General features: G+C 44.8%; 1 protein-coding gene across 5 annotated transcripts in view; it reads right to left on the bottom strand.

The window, feature by feature from the left end:
* Positions 1-2527: 2527 nt before the first annotated feature.
* LOC119453368 (WD repeat domain phosphoinositide-interacting protein 2-like) overlaps positions 2528-21727 on the bottom strand; it is a 28753-nt gene continuing 9553 nt past the window's right edge. For 2 of the 5 annotated variants that reach the window (XM_037715406.2, XM_037715405.2), the window contains exons 7-12: positions 21278-21556; positions 20016-20123; positions 16769-16890; positions 14612-14665; positions 9783-9910; positions 2528-3365 (exon numbers count right to left, since the gene is read on the bottom strand). In XM_037715406.2, coding sequence (XP_037571334.1) covers positions 9813-9910; positions 14612-14665; positions 16769-16890; positions 20016-20123; positions 21278-21556 — 661 coding nt within the window. In that variant the 3' untranslated portion in view covers positions 2528-3365; positions 9783-9812. The remainder of the gene's footprint in view (positions 3366-9782; positions 9911-14611; positions 14666-16768; positions 16891-20015; positions 20124-21277; positions 21557-21727) is intronic. The other 3 variants (XM_037715407.2, XM_037715408.2, XM_037715409.2) reach the window with 3 other exon arrangements.

Below are 21727 nucleotides of genomic sequence, written 5' to 3' on the forward strand. Positions count from 1 at the left end.
CAGAATTCGCAAACTTTCGCCCAGGCCAGAGCATCAGAGCTGCCTGGCAAGGGAACAAGAATTCAGGATCGCCAGTCAGCCTCTAGAGTCTGTAAAGGAGTACGTTTACCTAGGTCAATTACTCACAGGAGACCCTGATCATGAGAAAGAAATTTATAGAAGAATAAAATTGGGCTAGAGTGCATACGGTAGGCATTACCAAATCCTGACCTTCCTCCATGAATCTACAGGCTGATGATGATAATGATGATTATGAAACAAATGACGAACGTAGGGCAGCATGCATTGGCGCTGCCACAGTGAAAATACGGTGTAACAGTGCGGATGTTATATAACACCTATATCGTAAAAAAATGACGAATTGTCGACATTTGGCAATTTTAGATATGTGAAAAGCTGCATTTCATCTGCAAGAAAACGTAGCTCAGTCAATTTCATTGGATTTACTTAATGAACTCAGTGGTAGTACGGGTGTGTTAACGTGTCCTAGACCCTGACCTTTGGCTCTGATGGCGCCATCTGTCCCCGAGTGTGGCGGTCCCTCTGCCATTCATTACAATTTCTTATGACTTTCTTTCTGGCCTCTTGGCAACCGCTGTAAACCCTTCAATCCACAAGATTGCGGGCATCCGTTGCAGCAGCGGTGGCGAAGTGCAACGATACGGCAAGATCGGCCCGCTGCGGAATTATGCACCCCCCTTCAGCATCGATTTTCTCTGCAACCCAAGTCACCCGTTGTCATCAATGCCCCGCTATGGTGGCTAGCATGAAAAATTCCAACTCGCTCTATTTTTCTGCTCATATGATAGCATTGCATTTGTAAATGCCCTGTAGGCTTTCCCTCAAAGTTCCTGGATCAAGCAGTTCATAAGTAGTTGCCCCCGTGAACAAAAATGGACTTTTTGTACATTCAAACAGCACTCGCGTGGTAGCAGTACGTCGACTCCCGTTAATACAACCTCGGTTAATACGACTTCTCGTTTAATTTGAGCGTACTGATAAGTCCCGGCAAGATTAAACCACGCGCACACATTGCTTCAGAAGGACAACTCGTTTAGTTCGAATGCAAAAGCACTGCTGCATCGGTAATTTCGGCTCCCACTCGCGCCCCCATCATACGCAGCGGTTACTAAGAGCTTGAAAACGAAATAAATTCAGCAAACGGCGCTACTTATTTTATCTTCAGAATCTTGTCAGCGCCGACGACAGTGTGCCGCTTTGTGGGCCACTCACCACTTGCATTGTCGGTAAGGTGACAGTCCAAAGCCGAGACAGCGTGTAAACAAGTCAGCGCCCAACAACACGCCCAACTATCCATCCTAACGTGCTGGGCTGATACGCGCTCGAAGAGGGCAATCATTACAGACTACTTCAAGCAATAAAAAAAAAATGATTAATTCATGTTGGCACTTTTTTTTTAAATTCTAGCAAATACTGCAATCCAGCAAGGGTCGAATTAACGGGAGTCGGCTGTACCAGCAAACTCGATCGGTAGCATCTTTAACACAACTTGCGCCATTCTAAAGTGCAATCCTCATCACTTGGCACATGACAGATGATGCAGTTCTGCAGATATGTATCTGCAGTTCAAATAGGAACTACAGATTGCAAAATTTTTGTGCAACATAGCGAAGCAACAACCAATGGCTGCGAACATATGACCAACTGTGATGGGCCACGAGTGTTCTTCACGACATGAGAATTTGGCAGAGCTTCGCATGCGTTGCGCTCTGCTAGGTTGCACAAAAACCATGCACCCCGATGTTTGCATTTATACAGGGCGCTTTGTTTTAGCTGCACCTAATTTTCAAGAATTGCCTATGGTAGATAGCACAGTCCTAACCGTCAATCTAAATTACACGGAGGCAGCCATTACTTCTATGAAAAATCAAAATGCGTTGAATGATTAACATAAAATTAAATTAACATTTTAGTTCTTTACATTATGGCACATATTTCAATTTACAAATTGTAGCCAGCGAGTTCGCAAGGCATATCCACTTGGAACGTATTCCCAGGACTACACCAGTTGCTGAGGTAGTAATTTTGAAAGTGTCCGAAGAAATTGATTGGCATTTGTTACTTTTGTGCTTCAATACATGAAACTGCATTTTCTTAAAAACAGTGCATTTTTAGCACAAGTTTTACGCCGTATATTTTGATAACCGCTGCCACCCTCAGAGACCGCAGGGAAGAAATGACACTTGCAGATGCTAGTCGCGGCAGAAAGAGAAGGTGTCTACATCGCTGGCAAAGCTCACCTCCAGGCCAGCATGGCAACAAGACATTTCAATTTTTCGTATCTCCTAATAATGAAGCTACTATTTGAAAAATTATTGCGATAGAAAGATCCCTAGCCAACACCCTACATCTTCCACTGTATAATCAAAATTTGCAATGGGGCCTGGTAAAAAGTTTCATTGCAACCTGCATATTCCTTTGAGGCATGCGGAATTACCGAATGGCTCATGCTTTGATGCGCTCCTTGCCCTACTTGGCAATAATGACCTCAGAAAAAAAAAGAGGATTACAAATTTTCGACAGTTTTATTGATTTTTTTTCGTCTGCCAACACTGACCGAAGATGTACTTACAGGGTTAACAAGATACAAAAAATGTGCTGGCCCATCGTATGTACAGCTTTCGAATCGAGCAAAGCAGCGCTGAGGAGTGTAAATCTAAAAAAAAAACTGTACTTGCACATACATAAAACACACATACTTATATAACATTACACATAACCTAACCACAGGTAAAATGTCCCCGTGCAGCTTCACTTTTTTTTTTCTGTTTTTTTCACTCCACTTTGTGGATGCACGCACATTTCACACACAAAGGCTAAAAGGTGCTACAGACACACTGTCTCAAACGTTGCATCCGAGTCCTCAAGCTTTCATACACAAACACACAGATTTACATACACACACACACTCACTTCATACCAAAAAAAAAAAAATAAAACCTTCCAGCAAAACTTGATCCCTGTCAGCTGGAGCCAAATAAGATAAAATACTCTGAACAAAGACGTTTCGTCCTTTTGCCGTCACATGGAACGTGCATCTGCAGATGGCTTTCGACAGATGACGCCTTCTCTTCGTGTTCCAGAAGAGAAGTTGGCGAGTTCCAACATGCTTCTGCGAAAGGAGACCGCACAAATCTCTCGACGGAGTCGCCGCACCGGCCAGAAAGTACCGGAGGCCCACATGTGTGCACGTCTTTGATACAGAAGCAGAAGCGACGAAAGCAATGGCACGAGGTGTGGGCGAGCCAAGCGCTGTGCTTTGCGGTTGAGTCGAACTGATGCCACTGGTGACCATCCCTGCAACTGCCTTCACTTCTGTCACCTTCACTTGTCACCGGATGGATCTGCGTTGCAGGAGTCCAGGGGGAAAAAAAAAAGTCGAAACAGTCAATCAAGTTACTCAAGGTCAATGAAGTGAAGAAGGGAACAAAACCTGACAAGATGTACGTACATCTTGACGCATACAAAAAGGAATGTTTGTTTATGTGCTCAAACATTGACAGGGTTAATACCAGTCATTAATTGGAAAAAAAGAATGTTCCCAAGGACTACGAAGGTTGACAAAATTTTCCAAGGACTACAGCAGCCCTATGCTGGACAACTTGAAAACAAAACTGTTCTGGACAAGCGAAGTCATTTTACTGCATACAAATCAAATCAATGGTACTAAAGAAAAAGGCTTAGCGAGCAAGCCACCATGACGCCCCCCCCCCCCCCCCCCCCCCCATAGGAGGTTTCTAAACATTATCAAATTACACCATGTTGTCGAATCTTGTTAGTTCCGATTGGCTCAAAATGCTGCCATTGCAGAATTTGACAATATGGTGGAATTTGTCAACCTCCAGAGACGCGCTCTTGTGAAGGTTTGGTAAGTGAACCAATCGACTGCCCTCGCGTGATTGGTCAGAATTGCACCTTTGCTGACGAAAAATGAGATCCTGACCAATCCCGTGAGAGCAAGTGAACCAGGTGCTTTCTGAACAGTGATAAGACTGCACCCCAGGTTGGATTAGCTTGACCAATGGATCGCACTGATGTTGCAGGCCAGATGTCCAAGAAGAATCTAGTAAGTTTTGCCAGAAAATGAATTCGAATATTTCTAACACTTTCGAAAAACCTAATGGTTTTTCAAGGCCCTGAAAATGGCACTTCGACATCCAGTTTTTTTTGTGTGTACATGTTTGTCTCGTTATTCTGTTGCCGAAATCAAAAGCAAACAAAGTAATGATGAAATATCAACTAGCCCCTACTGAAAGGCTTCAATAGGGACAAGGGCACAATCAGTTTCAGCTGATAATGTATTATTTAAGTATTATTATTTATTAGTTGCGTTTCTCTTATTGGGTTGATTATTAGAAGAGAAAATGAAGGTCGAACTTCCAATGTAAAAAAAAAAATTTTACACCAACACCCATGCACTGGTACATCAGTGTGACGTTATATGATTTCGAAGCATATACTTTGTATTTAGGATTGTCATGGTGCAGCAAAAGTTATTGAAACTTCCAAAGCTCAGTCTTTTGACCTTTACTTATTACCACTACTATTACTACTACTACTATTATTACTTACCCACATTATTATTAATACTGCTCTATAGGCCCTCATATTGAATTGAAGTTACTATGAGACCTTGAGCACAAATGAGGTGCTTTTTCTGTTAGCACGACTCCACAAATGAACACCACACACACAAGAAAACACAGCCCTTCCCGTTTCACATTTTCTCGTGCGATTTGTGTTCATGTTTGCACAGTTGGATCGTGCTAACAGAAATGCACCAATTGGCCCACTAAAATACCCTAGTGGGGTGTTCTAAGAGTGGATGATGCTGCGTAAGCAAGCAGCTGCACTTGCACTCGAGAGAAAGCCGCAGCTTGGGATGTGCTTACATTTTTTTTTTAGTACACATATTCTCATTAGGTAATCGCTCAATCTACTAATAAAATTTGTTGCATATATAAGAAAAGGTTCTGGAGACTATTGGGAAAAGATTAAAATTATTACTCAGTTTCCTTTTACAACACTCACTAATTCAATAGAATTAAAGCTTCACATTGGATATGGGTGTAGTGAGACTGTACCACCAACATGCAGTTAAGACTGGCTTGCAAGATGTAAGATAGCGCATCATACGGAAGAATGTCTTACAAAGGGGCCGTGACCATGCTCATTTAACTATTCTCAGTTTATCACTGTAGTAACCGAGAGTACAGCAGCCAACATGGTTATACAGAGAAAAAAATTGAGCTCTCGGCACACATTTTAACCCGAAATATCGATTCCAAATTGCTGCCTCTAAGCCTTTCCCACTGACTGAACATTTTGGCACTGCTGTGACTACAATAAGTGTGGAGTCATCGCTGCGTCGTCTGCTCCGAAATATTCTGAAATTACATGTGCACTGCACTGAAATCTTTTGCTTTGCACGCTCTGGCATCCAATGGTGCACAGCAATTTTTTCACTCGTGCGCCAAAAGCAGAACGAACCAGAGAATGTCCACGAAAACTATATCTGGCAGGCTGCCAAAACACACAAACAAAAATGAAACCAAGCACACTGACCACTCAATACGGCCTTCGCTTCATCCCCTGTCAGTGTTGCCAGACTAATGTACGGTTCAATTGCGACATAAAAAGTTCAAATACACATTTCCTACCACACCGAATGTGCTCAAATTTTGCCAGCTTGCTGTTAGACGAGTACAGTTAACATGTCACACACGATTCAAGGCCAGAAATTCAGTGTCATGGCCCTTTTTTATTGGCCCTGCAATTTCCGGTTGGTAAGTGTATCATTTGAAATTAAAACGAGCCTTTTGTAGAGAGCTCGATACACTACAATGAGCAACAAATGTACTTTTAATATTCGTCAAATGTTATGGGCAGTTCATGATCAACACAATCTATCCTACAATACGATCAACCCTTCATTGTTGATCTGTCATTATGCTCAAGAATGAAGCCAAAGCGGCAATGGATCAGTCCGAGTGTCACTGTAAAATGCAGTACTAAGAAAAATGCATCACAGTTGATTGTCCCAGCTAATGTTAGCCAAGCGTCTCAACTGAAAAAGAAATGATTTTAAAAACGCAGTGCAAGATAAAATGATAAAACCTACGGCCCTCGGTTGTCACAGGACTGACGACCACACACAGTAGGCCTTATGATTGTATCTCGCTCCGTACTTTTTAATTTTTTTTTATTGAACAGCTTGGCTAATGTTAGCTGGGATACCATAAAATAAGCCTAAGAAAAACGGCGATATGCAAGGCGAGTTAAACAGCAGGTTGAAGTCAGCAGAAAATTTCAATCACCAGCTGCACTATGCCAGGCTATGACGTAATCAGAATGATGCACCTTGACAAGTTCATGTTCATTCATATGGACAACAAAAATGAGTTGCATGGTTTTCAACCATCATTGCATTATGTGAAACGTAACAACGGACACGAGGAACACTGGAGTTGTATTCTGGAATAATCCGTTTCAGCAATACATAATTGCGCTGAAAAATCCAGCATGTTATTTCCGCACAGCGAAGGATCTTTCCCGTTGGGAAATGTATTCCCCAACAAGTTTCTTGTTGGTGAACTTCTTTACAGTAACTCTTTAGTGCATCGTTAGACCATCTCAACGTAGAAAAGTATCTGTGCCAAATTCCTAAAACCAGGGCCTGTGAATATGATAGATCCTCGAAAACAATTACTCCAGAGTACAGATCCCAATGCAGTGGTTCCACTGTATACATAGTCAATGCGACATCAAAGAAAGAAAAGAATCAGTGCGAGCATGCTGCAGTTATGTGCTGGAAGTGGCTGGAATAGACAGCAAGTTCAGCGGTAGAAGCAGGAATGACAGCTTTACATGCAGGACACTTCAGCTGGGCATGTTTTGCGTGCATGCAAGGGATTGCATGAAACCATCGACAGGATGGGGAACACCAGATTAGGTGTTGCTAGAGCAAACAATTGCTTGGACGAAAGTTTTGAAGCTGGCACCAAATGGTTAGTGCCAACGTTACTAACAGGTTAGAAAGCTAACCGACAAGCTTGTCTCTGGCTTCACCAAAAAGACCTTAATTTGAAGTCATTCCCTAAACCCACTGACCAGGGGGCAGTGCCAACCCCTGCAAGTTCGAAATGGTTTGAGGACGCTTCGCCAAGCAGATAATAGTATATATAAAGTAGTCCGTTAGTCACAAATGAGAAATTAGCGCAATCTATGCACATGTCCCGTCTTTGTGCCTAGTCTGCAGTAATGCTTACCACAGAATAAAGTATAAAGTTTCCAAATTGCCACTCAAGAAGCGTCTCGCAATTGCTGCACCGACTGGCATGACATTTAGCGTTACTAGATAGAAGCTACTCTCTGGTTTCCTTGTTGCTTTTATTGGCAACAGACTAGTACACAAGTGAAAATTTGCTACTCGCAAACTCCTATCGATAACCCTTTGCAGCTCATCTCATTGCATTTTCCTTGAGTGTGTTAGTGCAGCTTGCTACTGCACAACTACCCTGACCACTTGTTCCCTGCATGGCCTATCGTGGTACCAACAGTCCATGTGTAATTGCCTGCACTCTGTGCTAACTTCAACATGTTCATACTGCATTTCATGTGTATTCCATCGACTGCCCTCCCCCCTATGCCAACTTCATGCATGCATTTTTGCAGCGAGCTACCTTTTTTCTGACCATTGCCCGCAATGTTTTGTCAATGAAGTGCACGGCAGCTGCTTTCTTATCGTATTACTTCTGTACTGGTGAGCAGGCAATTTTTCTTCTATCCCTTTACAAGCAGAGTGATTGAGGCAAATGCTATTTCTGCCTAGATTTGAGGACGACCTAATTACTGAAGGATGTGCTTCCATCAGGCACACCATCAGCAATGACAACTGCAATATTAAGACTGAAAAAAAAGGTTCTTTACGTTGCTGCATATGAACATACGAGGTCTGTTAGAAAAGTATCCGACCTTTAGCAGAAGAAAAAAACTGGCATAACTGGAGTGTTGGAAACCTAATCACCCTCAAAGTGGTCTCCTTGGGACTCCACACACTTCTCCCAGCAGTGCTGCCATTGTTGGAAGCATTCCAAGAAGGCCTTTTTCGGAATGGAGTTTAGCTCAGCTGTCGTTTCAGCCATAATGTCCTCTTTTGTCTGAAATCGTGCTCCTTTGAATGGCCTCTTAATTTTGGGAAACAGCCAGAAGTCGCAGGGGGCCATATCAGGAGAGTAAGGAGCCTGTTGAACTACAGGAGTCTGGTTTTTCGCCAAAAAAGTCTGAATCAATAGCGAGGAATGTGCAGGAGCACTGTCGTGATGGATGCGCCAATTTCCTGTTGACCACAACTCGGGTCTCTTGCGCTGCACAGCATCACGTAGGCGACAGAGGACATCCCTGTAGTACTCTTCGGTAATTGTTTGACCCTGTGGTGCGTACTCATGGTGTACCACACCGCGGGAGTCAAAGAAAGCAGTCAGCATCACTGACATTGCTGCGCACTCGGCGGGCCGCCTTCTTTGGTCTTGGTGTGGAATGCTTCCACTGTGACTGGGATTTGGTTTCCGGGTCGTACCCGTAGACCCAAGACTCGTCATCAGTGATAATGGTGTTCATGAAGTCGGGGTCACTGTTTGTGGAATCCAGCATGTCCTGTGAGACTTCAACACCGTGAGCAGCTTCGGCACGAATTTCACTGCAACTCTCTTCATGGCCAAATCTTCGGTCATAATGGAATGTGCAGAAAAAGTGCTGATGCCCACCTTTTCCGCAATTTCTCGGACAGTCAGACGACGGTCCTGCATCACCACAGCGTTCACTTCGGCAATGACCTGGTCATTTCGGCATGTTGATGGCAGACCTGGAGCGTGGCTCGCTCTCCACCAATGTGCGGCCGTCTTTAAACCGGTTGGACCACTCCTCAATCCGTGTGCTGCTCATAGCATCATCACCGAAAGCAGTCTGAATCTTCTGAATGGTTTCCACTTGGCTGTCGCCCAGTTTCTGGCAAAATTTGATGCAGTAGCGCTGCTCCAGTCACTCCGTCATTTTCCTTGCAATAAAAAAACCGCCGAGAACACTGTGCACGACCTCACTTAAACGCTGCGTCCCAGCAACTAACGCTATCGGCACGCGGGAAAAAATTCGCGCATGCGCACGATGTTTCAAGGTCGGCTGATGCAAGCGCGCTTGTTGCATGTCCATCAGGTGTTCGGAAGAAAAAATAAGGTCGGATACTTTTCTAACAGACCTTGTATATGTTTCTCTCATGACACACACGCAGCTAAATATATTGTCTACTTAAGGGAAATGTGACAAAATTTCCAAGGAGTGTGGCCTCTACAGAATCTTATCAATAACTACTAAGCCCAACAAATGTTACCTTTGAAACAATCCTTTTTCTTTGCACTTTGGCAACTGATGCACAGATTCGAACCCGACTATCAAGTCAAAATTGCCTGCCTGAAGAATACACCCGTTGGGTGACTGACAATTTTGCAAACATACTGCAGCAGTTACTGCATAATGCAGTCGCAAGCTTTCATTTGATTTCTTTTCCAATTAGGCCTGCCATATTCGCTCCAGGAGCACACTATTCTACTGCTCTGCATATCTCCTCGTGCATGTATTTTGAGGGTTTTTTAGTTAGCACAGTTCAGTCCCATTAAAAAAAAAGTTAATGGCGCCAAGTACGGTAAAGTTTACTTCAAATCACCTTCGCTACTAAGAACTGAACTCGGAGCCACCATGAAACGCACCTTGGCGCAAGGGGAGCAGCAGAGGGCACCTCAATCGCACTTCTGCGACACTGGCGGAAACTCCGAGTCATCGGTGAGGCGCAACGCGGTGTTGGTCGGAGGCGACAAAGACACCATTCCAGCAGCATCTGTGCTCAATGTTTAAAAGGAAAAAGTCACAGGTACCACAAGAGGTTATGCAACTGCTATGCAGTAGTCGCACATGTGCTAATGCCTGCAAGGCTCTGAGCAACTGTCCCAACTATGTCTATGCCCCAAACGCGTCTTGCAAAACGACGGATGCATCACGATGCATTTTCTAATGTTATAGCCTAAAGACTCTTGAATACTAAACACCTAGTTTCCTTTTCAGAATGCACAGAAATATCTATCTGTACATACACATTTTTGAATGCCGCCTCCATCAGGACACGGCCGCAACAGTTTTCAATCCACAACTACTACCCCAGGACTAGCAACAGTGCATTCCTGCTAATACAGGCAAACAAAGCCATCTACTTGGTATTTCAACGAGTAAAGTACCTTGTTTGAATATGGAAACTTGGAGATCACATATTTTGCTGCAGTGGCACGAAGATTTGCAGAGAGCTGTAGTTTTTTTTCATGCACCTAAATCTAAGTGCACAATCATTTTTGTATTTGTTCCCTTGTAATGCAGCCATGGCAGTCGGGGATCACAACCACATTCTAAGGAATTCCATGGCCACTTATCCAGTGCTCTGCGTAACCTAGTAATAATTACTATATTTATCTTGTGTTGAAGTAAACAAATTTTACTGCCATCCTGCTAGGCTGATTGCTACTCGTCCATGCTGCTTTAATGCTAAAGCACTCAGAAAGGCATCTCTAAAAATTTTACTATTAATTAGTCTATAAGAATGAATCTGCTCAAGCATATTTATCTTCACATCTGCTTAGTGCCTGTCCCATCTTGGGAACCCTACGTACAAGTTTATGAACTAAAACATGAGACTCCCTATTATCCCGACTGTATAGACCTTTTACAGTGAGCAGTGTGCGCACCGCGCACTAAGGGCCGCCACAGACCCAGAGCCATCGAACGCCTTCTGAATCAAGAGTAAGCAGACATCAGCTACCACCTACTGCTCCAGCAAAATTAAACTGTTTAAAATGTGGAAGAGCAGAGGGAAGATGTGCTCTGCTGTGAAGTGCAAGAACTGAGGCACACACGAGTGTGTGCAATGATACTGTGTGCGAGCTTCATCTGCTTCAGCTGCATAAGGAGTGCCTGTGATCATGACCATTCGTCATGCACACCTTTCCACAAGGTGAGCGCAACAAGCTCTACCCCCAGCTCTGGATAGCCAAATGCCGGCAATGACTGGCAAATGATTGTCAGGAATAACTGCCAGCAACAACGCAACGTTATCGCCATCGCTGGCACACCATATCTCGAAATTTTGAACTTCGATAAGCATGAAAGTCTGCACTTTGTCCTTCCCACACCAGGGTGACAGACATACTCCTGAAACTTCACTTTCCTTAGCAATGATGTCAAACGTGGAAGAACAGACAGGCAACGAGAGTTTTCTTTTTACGCCGGGAATCAAACAGCAGGCGAGCGATCGCTCGGCCACTTGAAATATTTTTTGTCCACAAGTACCCACACACATTTTAATCTGTACTACTATAAGTAATAAAACCCTTCCCAAGTTATCTGATCAGCACTGGCGACGAGATTTACATGGCGAGAACCAACCACGGTGGTCAGAGCAGGTCACAAACGCAAGCTGCTGTATTTGTTGCCTTCAGCCAGTAAGCTTGCACATCTATTAATGTTGCAGTACAGGCAGAACGGATAAATGAAAGGTTTGCACTGCCTCTGCAGTTTTGACCAAAGTGTTGCCAACCCACTCGCTGCTCACCGTGGTGGCCAAAACAGCAGCTGTCCAAGTTGTGCCTGTGGCCGCCGTGGCCAATGTAAACAAGTGAGCAAACACCGGTCAGAAGGTGCTCAATGGCGGGCGATGTCAAGTGAGCAAATATGGCGGTGCCCATGGATTTGATGCTGTAAAAGGTCTATATGCCGAACAAAGGTGTGGGAACCCTGCGCCCTAAATAATGACACACAACTCCCTTTTAGCACCTCTAATATACCTATCGAAGAGAAGTGCGAAACTTGCACCCTAAATGGTGATTTAAGAAACAACTATTTTAACCCCAAAGTCCCTTTTTTTACCTACAAGGACAAGTTGCTCAGTGTCTTGCATGCTTCAGAAATTTTTTTTGCTTTCAATTTAACAAAATTTGACACGCTGCTGTGTTAGGCGCTGCCGCATCCGCCGCAAAGACGCTGCCAGGAGAGAGGCGCCACCTGGTGTCGCCCCCTGGGGAAGGCAGAAGGTTCCACGGAGGAGGAGGGAAGGCCTCGGAATCTCTGCCGTCACCCTGGGGCCAAGCTTGCTGTGCTGCTGTTAACGAGGGCAGGGCCACTTTCCCGGCAGGGGGAGAGAGACAAGGAAAGGGGGAGAGGGAGGGTGGCGCAGGGCATGTTCTGGGGGGAAAGGCAGCTCATAGGCAAGCAGAGGGTGGCCAACAAAACTTGCGCAAGCGAGCATTTTGTGCACACAATAAAAGGCAAAAAAAAAAATGGTGAGCCCTAAGCGCATTACTGCATTGTCATAAACTGACATGCAGGCAAGTGACACAGCCAACAAGCAGGTATGCAGGGATAAACAGCAATCAAACAAGGGATGTTTTGGGCTGGAGCCAATGTTTCAACTGTTAGCTCCAGCCAGAAGCATACCTTGTTCAAGCACTGTCTCCTTCCTGCGAGTATTGTCTTGTTTGGATAGGTATGCAGGGTTGTACAAATTTTGGCTTGGTGGTTAGAGCATCTCTGACAAGCATGAAAAAATTAGGAAGGATGCAGCTGCCATCTTTCACAACCATCTTTTCAATGCTTGGGATTTTTTTTTCTCTAATCATAGCTTCAGCGCTTTTCTTTAAGGTGCTGATGAGAACAGAAGTCTCTTAAAAGGAAGCTCACCAAGTGCTCAGTTCTCGTTCGTTCATTTAAACAGCCTTAGCTTAGCAGCAAGCAGGGACTGCCATGTGCCAAAAGAGTGCAAGGAAGCACTTTGACTGCAGTAAAATTGGGAAGCCTGATGCACATTACTGTGGAAAACTCGATGATGCCAAATGGTAATGAGAACCTACAGTGGCATGAAGTTACAATGTTACAAGTGTGCAATTTCAGAACACTAAGGCCTGATGCGACACATTCTGTGCCGAGCAAACGCAGGACCATCTGCAAATGTTGCAGTGGCTGTAATGTGTCATTTGACAGGAATCTTGTCAAAGTACCAAGAACTAGTTGAGCCTGCTTTAGAAATTGCACACATGTACCAAAGCAAGATGTGATCCAGACTATCTATGTGCAACCCAAAACCAATGCTCTGCTTGGCCAAGAGTTCACCTTTACCTCGGTCCTAATGAGTTACACAGTGAATGGGGTACATATCGCGGTGGTACTCATGGTGCAGTAAGAAAAAAAAGTCAATGATGCAGCACAGGTTTCCCCACTACAAAGTGCTGAGAACAGGTGCCATGACTCTAATAGTGGTGAAAGTGCACATGCATTTCCATACACAGGTGTGCACATGGGAGGATATGCTGCTGAAGCTCGTCCTCAGCCCAACTTTGCAGCAGGATTGCGGCATGCTCTGGGCCCTTCCAATGTTCTCCTGCCTCATTGCTCCTGCTCGACGCAATTCTCTTGCAGACCGAGAAGCGTGCCAGCACATAAATTACATCCCCCTCAAGAACCTTGGCTCTCTGCGAGAGAATGACGATGGAAATTGTTTGGCAGGCCAAAACATGAAACCTTCAGTGCGATCTAAGCTCCACCAGCACTGCTACGGTGTACAGTGCAGGTTCTTGACGTAGTCTAACGTGAAGTGAAAACATCTACGGAGAGACAAGAAGAAAAGTGGTGCCCTAGTTCCTCTAACGTGCAAGAAAGTCAGATGGGAGTGCAAGACACCCCGAACGTGCAGAACGAGAGCCGTGGGTCTAGAACGTCTGTCTAGGATGACAAGCAGAGTCAAGCTAACAAGCTAAATGACTAGCAAATAATGTTTCAAGAGTGAAAAAAAAAAAAAGCAGCTTAAAGTAGGAAAACTTTATGGAAGTACAAACATATCAACTTTGTAAATAGTCATATTCGGTGACCTTGCAAGCAAATGAATTATCTTGCTCACATGCAAAACTCAGCTGGCTGAACAATTAACAGGCCAGAAAGCTGTTCTTTGACTAATTTATGAGGCATGGCCTACAAGGATTGGCATGTTTGGCAAAAAGTTCCTCTAACATTGTTTTTAGTCACTTTCAGCTAATTTCCGACTCATTGTGAAGGTCATCTTCAACCACCTTGTTCATGACACATCTGGCTCGGGTACTTTAGCCAAGTCTATTAAACAAAGTAAACTCCTAAATGCAGCACGCAAGGAAGCCAGGGGCACACGCAAAGGGAAATGCTTGCATCTAATAGACCTCAAATGAAGGAAACTAGGCACAGAAGAAAATAAAGATTAAGACCATAAACTGAAACCTGTACGAAAAAGGAACGTAAGGCAGGGGAGGCAATGGTGAGATGCTGAAAGAAAGAAGGTGCCTAGAAAGTGAAGCAGCAGGGGAATGGGTGCAGGAACAGAGGCAAGCCTGAGCAAGCAAGCAGCAAGCAAGCAGCAAGCAATGCTAGCAACCCCACAGACCAAGCCAAGGCAAGACGAGCCAAACCAGGATTAGGGCAGGGTAGCCAGCGGCAGAGCACAGCAGCAGTAAAAAGGAGGGGAAAGCCTACAGACCTGCCGGAGTATGGTCCTGATAACCTCGCACTACAGCGGCGTAGCTCGACAACCCTGCGCGCCAGAGACACACACACACACATGGGGCCTGGCGATTAGGGCACGCCGTTCTCGCAACGAAGACACAAACAGCAGCAGAAGGCACACAGCACTGCTTCCAGACTGCGCACCCCGTCATCCAACACACCCTTCCCGTCGCCCTCTTTTTTTTCTCTTTCCCCACCATATCGTCACTCCATGTGTGTGCCCATCCATCATTCTTTATCACGGAGCATACATCCAAAAGGAACACAAACAAAGAATAGAAGAGGCTTAGCTGCAGCAACAAGTCCTCTTATGCTAGTGTTTTCAAACGGGCAAAGAATTGTCTTATCAGCATGTCACAATGAACGGAGAAATAGATACTTGTTTTCAAAAGAATAGCTCTAATGCATTGAGAACAGTTGGTTTTCATTTAGTTTCCAAACAATTTGGGTCCTTATGGCTTGGCTTAATTATCCCAGTGATAGCTACCTCAGTAACTTCCTTGCCTCATTAGATACACTCTCGAGTGCCTTTCTTGTAAATCAAGACTAAACTCAATCGTAACGGCTGACAAATTGTCCAGTAAATAGCTGACATGATTACTTAGTCACATGACAGCCCTTGTAGGGAATTGTAGATACTTAAAATTTAGGGAGAGCAACATCTAGCAGTCTCAGAACCATGTGAACTGGAACCTGTGCACTGAGAATTTCTCGTGCTCAACATTGATTACCTTGATAATCATACATTGAGAGATAGGACAGCACACCAGTTGAATCCAATCAAATGCCATAAATTGTGTAATTCACTGGCGACATAAATATGATCACCTGTCAGCTAAAGTGCTAGTGGCACAGGCAACCAAACATTAAAATTTTGCAATAGAGTGAACAACAATTACAGAGGTCAACTATGCAGTTTGATCAACTAAAGCAAAAAAGGCACTGAACTGCAGGCTGTCCTCGTGTATTGGTTGGTAACAGTTCTATAAAACCGTTTTAAGGACAAGCAGACATCACTTGATTGGGAAACAACTTAATTTCCAAGCCTGATACACGCATAGTGCTTATGGCAAGCGTTTGAAGATTTACTGAAGCAGTACCTTCAATGAAACCAAAAGACAAACTGCAATAGCTAAACTCAGCTTTCTTAACTAGATATATGAACTTGCATGTGTAGTGTGCAGTAACATTTCTCGAGATTTACATTACGTTATTCAACCTCTTGCCCCTGCCTAGTTAACTTGGACATGCACATAAACCCAACAGCCAACTGAACCGACAGACGAGAAAAACCCCACCACCGAGCCACACAGAATAAGGAACCATCACACTCAACGCACACACGCAAAGCTCACAACTAATGGTCAACACTTGGAAAGTGCCCTCCACCGAGCAACACAAACAATAGAAATCAAAAAGCATGAAAGATCAAGGTGCACAGAAAATAATATGCTTAACCCCGTAAAATTGAATTCAATTAATGTTTAATTAGTGCATCAACTATACTCAGACTGTTGCCAAACTAACTGTCAGTATAAGCCATTCTTTTCACAGCATCTTGCTTCATAAGAGGCACACAAAAAATACTGAAGAGAAAATTTGTTAAAAATCAGTAAAGTATGCAAAATCTTTTCCAACTGCATTACGCAAACTCCTTTATGGTCTTATTCCTGTGCACAGTACTAATATTTTTCTGGAACTGAAAGCCTGTTGCTACCGCTATTGAAGCAAATGCAAATAAAGCTCTGCTACTGACACATACCCTGGCAAAGTATTTCTCGCATTCAGGGCATCGGTTCTCAGTTTTTGAAGCAATACCTTGTTTTTGTACATCAAGTGCATTCACAGACACGCTGCACGTTATTAACTTGCTGGCCAAGTTGCAGACGTTCCTTAAACGTTGCTCAACTTCAGTTCAATGCAGTAGTGACCACATGAGCAAGACGAGTTGACCTGCATGCAAGCAGCAGATTTAGTTTGTGCTCATGCAAAACGCATCAGCCACTCCTCTGCTTGGCACCAAGGACGTTTCTTCTACCCGCTTCTTACACCACACCATACCAACGCGATACATTTGTCGATTGAAAGAGAGACTGAAAGACCAGGACAAACACAATGCTGTGTCTTTTACCCTGCGAGTCCGGCTTGCGTGCAGCCGGAGTTGGTTGAGACGCTCCCTGCGCGGTTGCTTGGTCCGGGGTCGCATCGCCAGACTGCGACGGTGGTGCTGTCGTGGCTTCGCGACCATCCAGCCTACAAGCCAGACATGCATTCCATTACAGCAGCCCTCTAACTTGGGCTACGAAAGAACAGCAACATGTTGGGTTCTATCTACTACAGACAGATGAGAGTGGCACACCTGAATAACCTTCCTAATGAACTAGCAGCACTGCATCCGACTGCCTTGTGGCATACTCTATAATGTGTTTGGTACACAGACGGCAATGCTGCGAAATCTACCAAAGTAGTGTGGTCATATAAGTCTCACTCTGTGCATTTTGAGGGCAGTTATTTTACATTTGCGATGCTTTCCACAGAATAACTACTTTGTACACATAGCTTTCACGTGATCGTCTCGAAGCAGCGTCTCACCGTGCTAGTACCCGAACATGGTGGCCACGATGAAGTCAGTGCACCATGCTAACACGCGCACATCGTTTTGGTTTCCGACAAGGACCGTTTTTAACTGGATTATCACTTATCGATTTGTTCTTTTTGGGGTTTTACGTGCCAAAACCAGTTCTGAATATGAGGCACGCCGTAGTGGAGGGCTGCGGATTAATTTTGACCACCTGGGGTTCTTTCGTGCAGTACAATGTAAGCACACGGGCGTTTTCGCATTTCGCCTCCATCGAAATGCGGATTTGTTCTTGACATGCTAGTACCCCCAAGATGGCACCCAGAACGACGTCAATGCAATCTGTATTGCAACTGTGTCAAATTTAGTGTTTGTGCAACTTCGTGCTTCCAGTATACAACTATTCTCGTTGAGAGCGTGATCGGTGTGCTGTGTCCGCAGGTTGCAGAAACGTGTCCCTCTGCTCATTTGGCGAAGAATAAGTTCGCGTCCAACACACCTAGGTAGTAAACACTTCATTAGAGAGCTAATTCAACATTGCATGACTCGCACCTACATATTTATTGGATGCACTATTTCATGGTTGCAAATGCAAGCGGTGAGAAGTCTAGTCTTCGTAGTGTTGCCTGCTACGTATCGAACAGTACTGCAACAAATCCTGCGACACTAAACTTCCTGTGAACAGTCTTGCCTAATTCCAAAATTCGCAATCTGTTCCCACTACCAATTGGCTGACAACACCCTAGCCTTCACTGCAGTGTACGTAAGTTGGCTAGACAGAACAGTTCAGCATTTTCAATAAATGCACGTGGTTCCCAGCAAACCGATGCCAAATTTATCTTTAAAACTATGCTTTTACTGGAAAAGGTTAGTATTTGAGACCACTCTCAATGCGGAAAAAAGTGCTCTTAAACACTGCACAGAAGCAACAAGATTCAGGGCAGTCTTGGAACGACAAAATATTCCAAGGATTTTTCAAGGACGTTTGACATTAACTTCAAGGACTTCAAGCAAGGTTTTGTGTGGTAGCTTGAAAAAATATTCTTCAAGACTCATTTTTATTTAAAACGAAAGCAGGGCATACAATTCCAGAAGGATCCTTGAGGAATGACAACCAGCCCATAGCGTGATGGTCCGTGATGAGGTAGAAAGGACAGCCATAGAGGTAGGGTTGGAAGTTGGATAACCCACAGTATGGCCAGACACTCTTTTGCAGTGACAGAATACTTGGTCTCTGCCTTTGTGAGTGTGTGACTCGCGTAGACAACATATTCTGCATAGCCAGGTTTACATTGAGCGAGTATTGCACCGATGCCGGCATCGCTGGCATCTGTTAAGTACTTCCGTAGGAGCCTGGGGGATCGTACTGACGATCCCCCAGGCTAACAGGTGGCGGAGAGTGGCAGACATCACATTCAGGGAACCAACTGGAGATGTTGATGCCAGGGCTTAGAAGCCGCATCAGATGTGCAATGATGGTGGCAAAATTGCACACAAAGCTACGGAAGTAGGAACAGAGCCCGATGAAACTGAAGGGTGTTTCAGTGACGCCAGTTTCAGGAAGTCGGCGACAGCATGGAGTTTTGCGGGGTCAGGGCCCAAGATAGTCAATTTACGGGCAGCAAAACGACACTTGTTCAGCTGGAGGCCAGCAGTCTGGAGGCACGTCACAACCTAGTGGAGACAGGCGAGATGAGTCCAAAAAAATTAGAAGAAAATATGATGATGTCATCCAGATAGCATAAGCAGACGTTCCACTTTAGTACACGAAGGATATTGTCCATCAGGTGCTCGGAAGTGGCAGGCGCATTGCAGAGACCAAACGGCCATGACGGTAAATTCAACGATTTTGTTTCAACGATTTGCACAGACCATCTGTCTTTCCATCATGGGAACAACGGCCGCTCAAGCGTTCCTGTTGACGTGGCCATACGCGGCCCGAGGCAGCGAGAACGCTGCACCATGCACTGCCGCCACGCAATGTTGCAAACGGTCGGCGGATACCATGCCGTTATCAGGAGATTGCGGTTCGGCGTCGCTGCGATTGTGCATTGCCGAATGCTGATAATGTCTTGCAGCGACGTTTCACCTTTCGAACATCACATTCATTTTCACCCGAAGTATCATAAATAACATTTTTATGGCTGTATGGCTGACGTGCAGCAGTAATAACGAGACCTTTGCAGAATGGTGGCATGCGACCAGTAGTTTTCAAAGTTTACGCTTCCGGCCAACTAGAACGCTTCGCTGACGTGTGCAGAATACGGCGATGTCCCGCTGGCAGTAAAATGTAGGACAAGCTCCCGAATTAAAAAAGCCGGCTGCACTTGCAATTTCGGAGTGACAAGTGATGGAACCGGGTGCAGTTTCATACGAGCTACACGACGCCGCATTTCGTTCTTTAGATGGACGTTTTTAATGGAAGTTTGGAGCTAGGTGTGGGAATAGGAATGACATTGAAAACCTGGTTTTAGGACCAAAGTGCTGCCGAAATGTAACTGCTGACGCCAGCTTCAGGCTGGGTAATTTTTTAAATGTTCTTAAGGGCAAGTCCATATATAACGAACTACTGATATAATGACCACTTATTGCAGAATTATCAAGTTCGTTATAAACGAGTTAGACGGGGTATGGCACATTAAATATTGCGAGTCTTCAAAGAATGCTATGAACGCTGGCCAATCCTAACCATGCAGTGTTTTAATCATTTTCTATAGCGCTAACATCAACAATGAAGGAGTGTAACAGATGAAGCTTTAGGTACTCCCAACGAATAAGGTAGCGGTCAGTTGTAGACTACCTGTGCTGTTTGTACAGGGTACAGTCGCCACCCTCGACGGGATCCAAGTTGTAGACGTACAAGTAGCCGTCCTTGGTAGCCACCAGTACCCTGGGTATTTTCTGAATTCTGCAAGCAAAGCCAAACAAAGCTTTTGCATTCAATACAGTTGAACCTCGGCATAACAAACACCTATATGAGAGGTTAAAACTTTATTACCGACATCAGCCAAACAGAAGTACATCCTCATTGAAAATCACATGTAACAAGTATTTGTGTCGGAGGTTTGAATGTATTTGATGCATATTCGATTAGAGAAGTCTTCGTTCGAAGTTTCCCAATAAAGATGAATTTCTAAAATGAGTTTATTATTAGGGGTGTGTGAATATTCAAAAACTTGGAATGCCAGTCAAATACCACATTTTAATATTTGTTTGGTTTGAAAACAATGCAGTTTAAAATTTTCTCATGTTCAATACGATATGAATTATCAAAATAACTTGTTAATCCTCGATATAACAAAGTCAGTGAAATAGGCAATTTGTTTCGTTATCTGAAATTCAAACTTTTATGCAAAGTACAGCCGCCAATCAATGTTTCCTTTTACCCGGAAGGGGCCGCGAGACTTTCCGAATCGGGCAATCTAAAAAAGCACACTCGATTGAGAAAAAAATTGTTGAATTCGAGAGTCGGCGACAACATATATGGTTTCATGCTGTGTCGACTGTGTCGACAATATCTCCACAACTGCGATATGAATTAAGCAAAGTCAGCAACGCTTTCACATCCACACCCCATGTGAGGCTGATAGCGTCGCCCGCACTGCAATGACGCTACCATGAAATTTGCCGACAGCTGGTAGCAAATGCTTTGTCTGCCTCTCGCTTCAACGAGTCTCCGAAATTCGAGATTACGCAGCCTCGAGTACTAACACACGGGAAGACAATGCACATGATGCCACGCAATCTCAGCCCGCCCACTCTTTGCACGCACGGCAGATTACCTCTCATGCAGGGCACGCGGTCTGCGTACGTGCTCAGCCACGGCCGCGCTATGAAAGGAGATGCACGTCAACCTGCCCCCCCTCGGACAGGGAAACGCTGGGAGAGGAGCATGGTTTCTTTTTTAATTTGTGGCGTCCCTGCAACGCACAGTGCTGCCCACATACACGAAAGGTGGGCGTCGCTGTATACTGCACATGACGTAACGTTTAAAATATGTAAAACAATATGTCGTGCAGTTTAGGGGCTCTTTAACGGGGGAGCAAGGGCACAGATGCTTACGTGCTGAGGCAGCACACCGTGCGCACTCCGCTGAAGGGAAGGTGGACCGTGGCGAACGACCGGCCCTGGTTGAACACGTCGGTCACCTGCGTGGGCAGGTACGAGGCGCTCTGCATGAGGGCCTTGCCCAGGTAACCCATCCAGGTGCCAGGCTCTTCGGCCACCTTGTTGGCCTCCTTCGGGTCCTCGAGCTTGAAAATGTGCACCGTCTCAAAGTTGCTCGACGCACACAGGAATAGAGAGTCGGCACTGAACGCCAGTGAATAGATGTCGGCGCACCTGCACATCGTCCAACATTTGTCAGCTCCGCAATGCACGATGAAGGGCTCTCACCCGGATATCTCAAGTTACCACTGACCCAAACGGGAAAGAGTAGCTTGTCCATAAACTCAGTACTGTTTAAAAGCTAACGGGTAGCTGAAACTGTGGACAGCATCAGCAGATTCTTAA

The sequence above is a fragment of the Dermacentor silvarum genome, chromosome 5 (genome assembly GCF_013339745.2).
Source record: "Dermacentor silvarum isolate Dsil-2018 chromosome 5, BIME_Dsil_1.4, whole genome shotgun sequence".
Taxonomy (NCBI): Eukaryota; Metazoa; Arthropoda; class Arachnida; order Ixodida; family Ixodidae; genus Dermacentor; species Dermacentor silvarum.